The sequence below is a fragment of the Tachysurus fulvidraco genome, chromosome 4, assembly GCF_022655615.1.
Source record: "Tachysurus fulvidraco isolate hzauxx_2018 chromosome 4, HZAU_PFXX_2.0, whole genome shotgun sequence".
Classification (NCBI taxonomy): Eukaryota; Metazoa; Chordata; class Actinopteri; order Siluriformes; family Bagridae; genus Tachysurus; species Tachysurus fulvidraco.
The window spans coordinates 384,462-396,961 of record NC_062521.1 but is presented as its reverse complement, the minus strand read 5'-3'; the positions used below and the strand labels follow the sequence as shown (position 1 = coordinate 396,961).

Genomic DNA, 12,500 nt, shown 5'->3' with positions numbered 1-12,500 from the left:
CACACACACACACACGCACACACAAGCATACACACGCACACAAACACATGTACACACACGCAAACAACACACATGCACACACAAACACATGTACACACACACACACACACGCGCGCACACACATACACACACATACATGTGCCCACACACATGAATGCGCACACACACACACGTGCACACACACATGCATGCAAACACAAGTGCACACACAAACATGCACATGCACACACACACACACACACACAGGGACACACACACGGACAAACACGTGTACGTACCCCTGGCTGTGTCGTGTGTGTCGGCGATGCTGATTGGACAGGGTAAACTGTTCCTGGAGCGGGTGACGGACTCCAGGTGACTTGCTCTGCCCAGTAGTGACGCTGCATCCAGCACCTCTCCTTCTTTGGCCTCCAGGTCAGATTTGGAAGTGCTGAGCGGTCGGGGATCCGTCGGTGCCCCAAGGTGCTGCGGCTCATTAGGGCATTTACGCAGCTGAACTTTGGCACTTCCTGTACTGGCTGTACGCCGTGATGCTCGCTTCTTCCCCTTCTCTCTCTCCTTGTCTTTCTTCTGGGATGTACCGGGGGTGAGGATCAGCTCAACCCGATGGGCGGAGTTGAGACTGGAGGCGTGGCTCAGATCGCTTAGGTCACTTGAGTCTTCATCATATTTAGCAAACACTGCAGAGCGAGGTTTAGCTATGCTGCGGAAGCAGGTGTAGTCATGGTAACGCGCAGCATCAAAACTGCTAGCTCGTTTCTTTGCACTGCGTCGACGCCCACTTTGGCTGGCATCAGAATGATTGGCTGATTTGGGTTTGGCATCATCTTGTGCCGTCTCCTTAAAAAGGTGGGTGGAGTCTGCAGAGGCTTCTGGGCTTGTCCTCGCCCCACTCCCTTCTGTTTTAAACTCCTCCCCTTCATGGCTGGTGGTCTGTGATGTGTTTTTGGGAGTTGTGGGTTCATTAGTATTAACAGATTTTGGGCTAAGTTCATTAGCATGAGGGTTTTTATTGCCCTCACCTGAGGTTATGCTCGGTTCTGTTGTCCCGCCCTCATCCAATGAGAGTGATATGAGACTCTCGACATGGGTGGAGCTAGTTTGTTCACTATGGAGACTACTTAGCGTGCTGTGCGTGTCACGGTCCGTCCCACTGCAGTAACTCTCCGTCGAGCCGCTACTGCGTGTACTCAGGCTTCGCAAACTTTCCATGCTTTTTTCTCCTCGTCTTTTCCTCCTGCTTCCACCTGAAATCCCCCCACGGAAACCATCCACTTGGTACAGTCCAGAGTCACCCTGACAATCTTCCCCCGTTTCTCTGGAAATGGACCTGGCCAGTTTGCGCCGTTCCCTTTTATGTTGTTTACAGCAGTCCAGTCCTGACGTGGAGGGGACAGCCGTGTCCCCACTCTGCAGTGCCCCCTGTGGACGGGACGTGTCTAGTTCACAAACGGGGTCGAGCCCACTACGCCGAGAAGGGGGGTAGAGGCCAAAGTCTGGGATGGAAGGATCCGGAAAGGCCGAGCTGGAAGTGCGAGGAAGGCCACGGGGACGAGACGACTCTTTCCTGAAGGACTGAGAGTGGGCGGGGATTTCTGTGTCACAGGAGGACAATGACTGGCTGAAAGGGTGAGGGGTGGAGCTGTAGAGGTCCTGAGCCAGCGAGGTGGAAGGCTGCATAGAGGCGAAGGAGTCGTTGGAGATGAGACCGTAGATCTTAGGTTCTGATGTCAGATCTGATCGAGAGAAGGAAACAAAGGTCAAAGGTCAAATAAAGAATAACTACTCTGTTATTTATGCTTGTTGTCATGTTTACATTCCAGAACGAATCACTAATCTATAACTGTGACTACATTTACACTGAAATGCCCTCAGAGATAAAGTGACATGTAATAAATAATTAGTTACACAACATCAGCTAGCTACATTACTATGAGGTGAAACTGAGGGGTTTCTGTGTGATTGTCTGCAGGAATGAGGAAGAAATTACACCTTGTTCCTGACTACAGCTAGGAGCTAAACTGAGGTCATCTGGGGTCTTTCCAACATCACCTGCTGAGAGAGGGGGGGGGGCAGAGAGGGGCGGGAGTGGGAGAGGGAGGGAAGAGAGAGAAGCGAGAGAGGGGAGAGGGGGGGGCAGAGAGAGGGGGAGGGGGGAGAGAGAGGGGGCAGAGAGAGGGGGAGGGGGGCAGAGAGAGGGGGAGGGGGGAGGGGGGCAGAGAGGGGGGGAGGGGGGAGAGAGACAGAGAGAGAGAGAGAGGGGAGGGAGAGAGAGAGGGAGATAGGGGGAGAGGAGGAGAGAGGGGGGGAGAGAGAGCGAAGAGAGGGAGGGAGAGAGAGGGGGGAGAGGGCGGGGGGGAGAGAGGGGGGGAGAGAGAGAGGGAGGGAGAGGGGAGAGAGAGAGAGAGAGAGAGAGAGAGAGAGAGAGAGAGAGAGAGAGGGAGGGAGGGAGGGAGAGAGAGAATGGATCAGAAAGGTTGGAATTCCTCTCTCTCTCCCTCTCTCTCTCTCTCTCTCACACACACACACACACACACACACACACACACACACACACACACACACACACACACACACACACACACACACAGACTCACCTAATATTATAATGAACACTCATGACTGTCAGCACTGTCTCTTAATGAATATTATTGGTGTGTTTAATGTGTCTCACCTTTTACTGTGACTGGACCACCACGAGCGGATGTGATCTACACACACACACACACACACACACACACACACACACACACACACACACACACACACACATATATATATAGAAGAAGTAAAAGTTAGTACATTAATTGTACATCACATTTAGGAAATAGTTTTATGATTACCTTTACAACGTGTTTAGAGAAATTACTGGAGACATGAGCTTTCTCTATTCTTAACTCTTCTTATTCACACACACGCACACGGGGACACACACACACGGGGACACACACACGGGGACACACACACGGGGACACACGCACACGGGGACACACGCACACGGGGACACACGCACACGGGGACACACGCACACGGGGACACACGCACACGGGGACACACGCACACGCACGCATGCACACGCACACACGCACGCACTCACACGGACACACGCACGCACTCACACACGCACGCACACACACACGCACACACACGGACACACACACACGCACGCACGCGCACACACACACACACACACACACACATGCACACACACGGACACACACACACACAAACACACACACACACAGAGTAATAAGGTGGAGAGTAACCCAGCATTTCTCAGGAGTTTAGTCAGAATGTGGGGCCTCAGAGTCACAGAGGATGTTGTAGGGGAACACTGTCCTAGATCACAGCACTCCTGATATCACACACACACAGACTGACAGACACACACACACAGACCCAGACTGACAGACACACACACACACACACACAGACAGACACAGACACACACACAGAGACAGACACACATGCCGCACACACACACACACACACACCTGGAGGTTGGAGTCGATGCCTGTGTAGGAGTTGCGTGAGCTGCAGGCGACTGGTGGAGTTTCCTCTCGGACAAAATCGGCCAACTCGATTCCTCCTCCAGGATCCCTAAACACACACACACACGTACATACACACACACACACACACATACAGAGGAGGTATTCTAGTTACCTAGTAACTCTGTTAACAGGAATGTAATGTTCACTAATGAGGAACATCAGTAAGTCATCCTCACAGTGTAATGGTCTACCTTCACTCTATAGCTGCTGCTTAATCAAGCTTTCATTCATCATGCAGTGTGTGTGTGTGTGTGTGTGTCTCACCCAGAGCCACTGGACTCGTCTGGGTGTGTGTGTGAAGTGTCTTTTTGTTGTTCTGCGTTGATCACTTCCCCTTCGTCTAGGGCCATGTGGAGTCGATAGTTCACTGCCTTCAACAGTGCAAACACACCAGCGATCACTCCACAGTACACTCCTACTATCAGCATGGTGGGGGGGAGAGCCTGCACACACACATATTACACACACATTATACACACACACACACACACACACACCGATCACCCCACAGTACACTGCCATTTTCAGCATGGGAAGGGGGGCCTGCACACACACGTTACACACACATTACACACACACACACACACCGATCACCCCACAGTACACTCCCATTATCAGCATGGGGGGGGGGGGGGGCCTGCACACACACATATTACACACACATTATACATATATACACACACTGTACACATGCTGTACACATATTATACACACACAGTATATACACACACACCACCGATCCACAGTACACTCCCACTATCAGCATGGTGCATACACACTGAACACACACTGTACACACACACACCATTATACCCAAACACTGTACACACACTGTACACACACACCATTATACCCACACACAGTTATACACACACATATTCACACGCACTCACACACACACACAAACACATATACACACATATATACACACACGCACGCACACACATACACACACACATATATACGCACACACATACACACACTCACCATGTACAGAGTGAAAGGGAAACACAATAAGAAGAGCCAGATGTAGAGGTGTAGCGCGTTGACGAACGTGTTCTGGTGGGGGTCGTAGTACCAGCCGCCCGTGACAGAAGCCCAGACCCCCTGCCTCAGGATCTGTAGCGTCTGAGACCCCATGGCTTCCGTGTGCACGTGTTTAAGCGCTAGATCACGGCACAGTAACACAGTGACGGAGCTCGAACACGGGCCTGTAAAACGCTCTCCATCATCAGTCCGCCTGCTGCAGCTAACGGACGCTGCTGCCAGTCCTCCAGCGGAGGCTCCTGCGCTCCCATAATCCCCTGCGCCACTACACACCGCTGCGGCGCCTGGGACTTGTAGTTCTCTGGGTTGCTCTTCAACCTAATAACTATTAATACTAGAGCCGCTTTCTCTGTGAACCGCTTTACCTTTTAACTTGATAAAATTTATAGAAAAAATCATAATGGATATAAAAAACATTATGATTATTATTATTATTAATGACTTAAAATCCAGTTTAAATTTCACCTCACTGATAAACCGTTACAAAGGTTAGCCACATGCTAACACTTACTGTGGTAATACTAACAATGCTTATTGTTAGTTCTATTATTAATAACAGCAAGAAAAAAAGTCATAATATTTTGATATTATTCATAATAATACATATAGATATCTATAATATAGATTTAAATCCAGTCTATTTTACAAATTCCCCTATCCAAAATGTGTTACAGTAATAACGGTCCCCAGGACCACTGTGTTACAGTAATAACGGTCCCCAGGACCACTGTGTTACAGTAATAACGGTCCCCAGGACTACTGTAATAGTGACTACAGACAATAAAAGGATAAAAACAATTAAGTCTGTCGGATTTAATCACTTTATTTATTCAACATATCACAGGCATGATTAATAATTTTGTTAATTTTAACAGCCAAACCATCTGCGTGATGACAGCGATCAGCATCCATTCACTATTACACTGGAGTTTGTACAAAAGTCTAAACGTATAAAATAAAAAAAAAATCACTATTTACACAGAAAATAAGATTTACAAGCAATGAATTGATGAAAAAACAGAACTGTAGGTTTGTGGTGAGGGTTTGTAGGAGACATACAGTAAAAGATCCTAAAATGGTTGAGGAACATTGTGGTGAGGAACCAAACGTTCACGGTGCTGCACTAGTGGCAACATTAACACCGCTTCGGGGTTAGGACAGGATGGACATTTTATTTTTGGTAAACCATCAACTTCAGTATTATATAGCATTAATACTACTATATAAGTATTATATTGTTTGTGTGTGTGTGTCACTGCAGGCGTGCTCGTTTCTCGGGTGGAGGTTTAGTGGTTCCTGAAGCTGTGGGAGGTTTGATGGCTGCCTCTCGCTCTTCTTGTTTCACTGCTTCTGCAGGAAGTTCTGCCTCCTTTTTCACCTCCACTACACACACACACACACACACACACACACAAACAAATACTATTTATAACCGGTAATATTTAAAAATACTAGCATTAATAATAAATATATATATTGTGAATTATGAATGAATATTCAGTAATCTATAACCTTTGACAGGTAATATAAACAATGAGTTATGCGTATGCATGTTTTTAGCTGCAAAAACAACAAGATTGTAATAAAGTACAGCACAGAAATTCAAAACCCTGAGCAAAAGTGTAGTATAGTCACTGAGGATGATGATGATGAATCTTCATTATAATGTGGTGAAATGAGAGTTTACCTGGAACTGGCTTCTCTCCGGGTTTCGGCTACAAGCAAATAAATAACCAAAAATTATTTTACAATCAGAAATAAACAGAGATAAAAACAGTATATTAATGTACCTGTGAGAAACATGTAGTGTGTGTATCTGTGTCAGTTACCTGGTAGAACAAAGGAGGGAATTTGTTTCTCAGGTCAAGCAGCAGGGTGTCTACTCTCTGTCTCTGGAACAGTGAACTCGGCTCTTCTTTCTTCTTCTGCTTTGGCTTTACTTTCTCTACACACACACACACAAGTATGTAAGAGTATGTAAACCCAAGTAAGTGATTGTGCCTTTAAACCGTGTGTCTGTGTGTGTGTGTGTGTGTGTGTGTGTGTATACACACCTCGCTCCTCCTGGTCTTTAAAATGCCACCAGTAGCCCTTTGATGGATGATAACGGCAGAATGACATTGCCTCATCAAATGCTGACTGGATCCCATGAACTGCAGACAACTAACACACACACACACACACACACACACACACACACTGTTATAATTAATAGTCTGTGATCATTAATGTGCTATATGAAGTTCTTCATTTAGCTCTCCTTTCACTACAAAATCAAGAATTGATCAAATTCCTGCAGAAAGAAGAACCCATCCAGGACCTTACCAATCTGGAGCTGATGACTGAGCCGAGATCAGGAGCCTGATACACCACACCAGCGATGATGTAATAATCAGCAAGTGGAACCACTACAGAGATAGAGAGATTTTAGTGATTTTATTTTCAGTAGTGTGTGTGTGTGTGTGTGTGTGTGTGTGTGTGTGTGTGTGTGTGTGTGTGTGTAATAAACCTGACATTGTGCAGGTGACTGTCTTTGCTGCTTCCTGATGATGTAGAGAATGGGTTCCTGAGCATGAAGGAGAATATACTCCACTCCAACCATCTGCCTACACACACACACACACACACACACACACACACACACACACACACACACACACACACACACACAGTGCACAGTGTAAATACTAGCTGCATTAATATGTAGCTGAAATCAGGAGGTCTGAGAAGGTGTAGGTTCCACAGACAGACAGTTGAGGACGTGATCGTACTTGAGATGTTCCAGTGTGAGTCTCTGCATCTTCACCACCTCGTTGTTGCAGGTTCTGTCATAAAAAGGGTTACTTCTTTCTGAGAAATAATCCAGAACATTCCCTGAGTTCAGCATCGGCACCCAGCTGCTGTCCACCCACGAGATCCCCAGCAGGTTATCTACAGTTAGTAAAGACATCTTAATTCATCTGTTACACATGGGAGACATTTATAGTAACAACAAACCTGTACGTTTCACTACTAACACTTACACAACCACTAACACGCCACTACCACTAACACACCACTACCACGCCACTAACACTAACACACCACTACCACGCCACTAACACTAACACACCACTACCACTAACACACCACTACCACGCCACTACCACTAACACACCACTACCACGCCACTACCACTAACACGCCACTACCACGCCACTACCACTAACACACCACTACCACGCCACTAACACTAACACACCACTACCACGCCACTACCACTAACACAACACTACCACTAACACTAACACACCACTAACACTAACACGCCACTACCACGCCACTACCACTAACACTAACACACCACTACCACTAACACACCACTAACACTAACACACCACTACCACTAACACTAACACACCACAACCACTAACACACCACTACCACTAACACTAACACACCACTACCACTAACACACCACTAACACTAACACACCACTACCACTAACACACCACAACCACTAACACTAACACTAACACTAACACACCACTACCACTACCACACCACTACCACTAACACACCACTACCACACCACTACCACTAACACACCACTACCACGCCACTAACACTAACACACCACTACCACGCCACTACCACACCACTACCACTAACACTAACACACCACTAACACTAACACGCCACTAACACTAACACACCACTAACACTAACACACCACTACCACACCACTAACACTAACACACCACTACCACGCCACTAACACTAACACACCACTACCACGCCACTACCACTAACACACCACTACCACTAACACTAACACACCACTAACACTAACACGCCACTAACACTAACACGCCACTAACACTAACACACCACTACCACGCCACTACCACTAACACTAACACACCACTAACACTAACACACCACTACCACTACCACTACCACTAACACACCACTACCACTAACACACCACAACCACTAACACTAACACACCACTACCACACCACTAACACATCACTACCACACCACTACCACACCATTACCACTAACACTAACACACCACTTACACTTACACTAACACTAACACGCCACTACCACTAACACGCCACTACAACTACCACACCATTACCACTAACACTAACACACCACTACCACTACCACACCATTACCACTTACACTAACACACCACTTACACTAACACACCACTACCACTTACACTAACACACCACTACCACTTACACTAACACTAACACACCACTACCACTTACACTAACACACCACTACCACTTACACTAACACTAACACACCACTACCACTTACACTAACACACCACTACCACTTACACTAACACACCACTACCACTTACACTAACACACCACTACCACTTACACACCACTACCACTTACACTAACACTAACACACCACTACCACACGACACAACACGACACGACACGACACCACACGACACGACACGACACCACACGACACGACACGACCACACGACACCACACGACACGACACGACACGACACGACACGACACGAACACGACACACACACGACACCACACGACACGACACGACACGACACGACACGACACGACACGACACCACACGACACGACACGACACGACACGACACGACACGAACACCACACGACACGACACGACACCACACGACACGACACAACACGACACGACACGACCACGACACGACACCACACGACACGACACGACACGACACGACACGACACGACACACACACACGACACGACACACACACGAACACACACGACACACACGACACGACACACACACGACACGACACGACACGACACGACACACGACACGACACCACACGACACGACACGACACGACACACACGACACGACACGACACACACGACACACACGACACGACACCACACGACACGACCACGACACGACACGACACGAACACACAACCACACCACTGACACGACACACACCACAACCACGACACTACCACGACACACTACACGACACACACACACACACACGACACGACACAACACGACACACCACACTACACACACGACACTAACACACACGACCACGAACACACCACAGACACGAACACGACACGACACACACCACGACCACGACACACTACCACACACGACACACTACACCACACACACGACACAACACCACTACACTAACACACCACTTACACTTACACTAACACTAACACACCACTACCACTTACACTACCACTTACACTAACACTACCACTAACACACACACTAACACTAACACACCACTACCACTTACACTAACACACTACTACCACTAACACTACCACTTACACTAACACTTACACTAACACTTACACTAACACACCACTACCACTTACACTACCACTTACACTAACACTACCACTAACACACCACTACCACTTACACTAACACTAACACACACACTAACACTAACACAACACTACCACTTACACTAACACACTACTACCACTAACACTACCACTTACACTACCACTTACACTAACACTAACACCCCACTACTTAACACGACACACTTCTGACCTGGACACTGAATACAATCTAACTTAAACAGACAGGATTTAGCTCGTTATCTCTTCAGTTCTCCGTAAACACTGAGACAATCCATATTTATGTACAAACTGAACTGTCTGTGAGTCACACACACGTTATAAACATTACATTAAACTGTGCGGCTGTGTTACCTCTCAGGTCCACGGACGCCATGTTGGTCTGTAGAGGAACAGGGACGCGCTCCAATCCGCGCTATGTAGTGCACTTAGGGATAAGACTAGTGAACTAGTGCTGCAGCACTATGTAGTGCACTTAGGGATAAGACTAGTGAACTAGCGCTAGACCGGAAGTAGTCATGAGACCCATGTGAAACACAGCTTTAGAAAGTTTAAGGCTCTTATTTTGAAAGCGGGTTCCGGATGTGACGCAGTATGGCGTTATTACTACACAGACAGTGTTATTGAGCGTTATTACACTCCGCTATGAGCCGTGCTCTGTTCAGCGCCGCGTTCCTCAGCAGAAGCCCCACAGCAGCTGTAAGACGCGTTACAGTCCGCCAGCAGCACGGACAGTGAGTTAAACACTAGTGTACAGGGACGGAAGTGTTTGTGTAGGTGTTCATGTACACCTGAGTCACGTGACCCCAGGTGTGGTTCGGTCTCAGTGACCCCAGGTGTGGTTCGGTCTCAGTGACCCCAGGTGTGGTTCGGTCTCAGTGACCCCAGGTGTGGTTCGGTGTCAGTGACCCCAGGTGTGGTTCGGTCTCAGTGACCCCAGGTGTGGTTCGGTCTCAGTGACCCCAGGTGTGGTTCGGTCTCAGTGACCCCAGGTGTGGTTCGGTCTCAGTGACCCCAGGTGTGGTTCGGTCTCAGTGACCCCAGGTGTGGTTCGGTCTCAGTGACCCCAGGTGTGGTTCGGTCTCAGTGACCCCAGGTGTGGTTCGGTCACACGAGTCAAAAACTCCATACATTTGTATAAATTATGTTTTTGTTTGTTGTCTAGTTTTTCCTTAAGATTAAGATTTTTTTCACCATGTTGTTTCTTATAGTATGTGAACACACACACACAGACAAACATACACATGTACACACACACAAACATACACATGTACACACACAAACATACACATGTACACACACACAAACATACACATGTACACACACACACAAACATACACATGTACACACACAAACATACACATGTACACACACAAACATACACATGTACACACACACAAACACACACATGTACACACAGACAAACATACACATGTACACACACACAAACACACATGTACACACAGACAAACATACACATACAAACATACACACACACAGACAAACATACACATGTACACACACACAAACACACATGTACACACAGACAAACATACACATACAAACATACACAGACAAACATACACATACAAACATACACACACAAATATACACATGTACACACACACAAACATACACATGTACACACACAAACATACACATGTACACACACACAAACATACACATGTACACACACACACAAACATACACATGTACACACACAAACATACACATGTACACACACAAACATACACATGTACACACACACAAACACACATGTACACACAGACAAACATACACATACAAACATACACACACACAGACAAACATACACATACAAACATACACACACAAATATACACATGTACACACACAAACATACACATGTACACACAAACATACACATGTACACACACACAAACATACACATGTACACACACAAACATACACATGTACACACACACAAATATACACATGTACACACACAAACATACACATGTACACACACAAACATACACATGTACACACACAAACATACACATGTACACACACACAAACATACACATGTACACACACACAAACATACACATGTACACACACAAACATACACATGTACACACACAAACATACACATGTACACACACAAACATACACATGTACACACACAAACATACACATGTACACACACAAACATACACATGTACACACACACAAACATACACATGTACACACACAATCATACACATGTACACACACAAACATACACATGTACACACACAAACATACACATGTACACACACAAACATACACATGTACACACACAAACATACACATGTACACACACAAACATACACATGTACACACACAAACATACACATGTACACACACACAAACATACACATGTACACACACAAACATACACATGTACACACACAAACATACACATGTACACACACAAACATACACATGTACACACACAAACATACACATGTACACACACACAAACATACACATGTACACA

The 12,500-nt window shown here is 46.5% G+C and overlaps 3 protein-coding genes across 6 annotated transcripts in view; 1 reads left to right on the top strand and 2 right to left on the bottom strand.

Annotated features, from left to right (window-relative positions):
* The window catches only part of pcnx1 (pecanex 1), a 29,485-nt gene extending 24,300 nt beyond the window's left edge, over positions 1-5,185 (bottom strand). Inside the window, exons 1-6 of one of the 4 annotated variants that reach the window (XM_047812988.1) lie at positions 4,542-5,185; positions 3,819-3,997; positions 3,495-3,600; positions 2,675-2,711; positions 1,993-2,055; positions 279-1,736 (exon numbers count right to left, since the gene is read on the bottom strand). In XM_047812988.1, coding sequence (XP_047668944.1) covers positions 279-1,736; positions 1,993-2,055; positions 2,675-2,711; positions 3,495-3,600; positions 3,819-3,997; positions 4,542-4,694 — 1,996 coding nt within the window. In that variant the 5' untranslated portion in view covers positions 4,695-5,185. Of the gene's footprint in view, positions 1-278; positions 1,740-1,992; positions 2,056-2,674; positions 2,712-3,494; positions 3,601-3,818; positions 3,998-4,541 lie in introns of all 4 variants that reach the window. The other 3 variants (XM_047812989.1, XM_047812990.1, XM_047812991.1) reach the window with 3 other exon arrangements.
* A 219-nt stretch (positions 5,186-5,404) lies between these two features.
* On the bottom strand, positions 5,405-10,486 carry med6 (mediator complex subunit 6). Its single transcript, XM_027168329.2, has 8 exons — positions 10,334-10,486; positions 7,373-7,532; positions 7,116-7,207; positions 6,927-7,009; positions 6,656-6,764; positions 6,431-6,546; positions 6,289-6,316; positions 5,405-5,984 (listed from the first exon to the last, which is right to left on the bottom strand). The coding sequence occupies exons 1-8, from the start codon at positions 10,353-10,355 to the stop codon at positions 5,854-5,856; spliced, it is 741 nt and encodes a 246-aa protein (XP_027024130.1). The 5' UTR covers positions 10,356-10,486; the 3' UTR covers positions 5,405-5,853.
* Positions 10,487-10,525: 39 nt separating this feature from the next.
* Positions 10,526-12,500, top strand: part of l2hgdh (L-2-hydroxyglutarate dehydrogenase) — a 7,805-nt gene continuing 5,830 nt past the window's right edge. The window contains exon 1 of the mRNA XM_027168319.2: positions 10,526-10,713. Coding sequence (XP_027024120.1) covers positions 10,625-10,713 — 89 coding nt within the window. The 5' untranslated portion in view covers positions 10,526-10,624. The remainder of the gene's footprint in view (positions 10,714-12,500) is intronic.

Bases quoted from the DNA above. Each gene is read 5' to 3' on its own strand.
- med6 (XM_027168329.2), bottom strand. From the start codon at position 10,355: ATGGCGTCCGTGGACCTGAGAG. The intron at 7,208-7,372 runs GTACGATCACGT...GTGTGTGTGTAG, and splicing joins CTCACACTGGAACATCTCAA to GCAGATGGTTGGAGTGGAGT. The intron at 7,010-7,115 runs GTCAGGTTTATT...CTATCTCTGTAG, and splicing joins AAGACAGTCACCTGCACAAT to TGGTTCCACTTGCTGATTAT.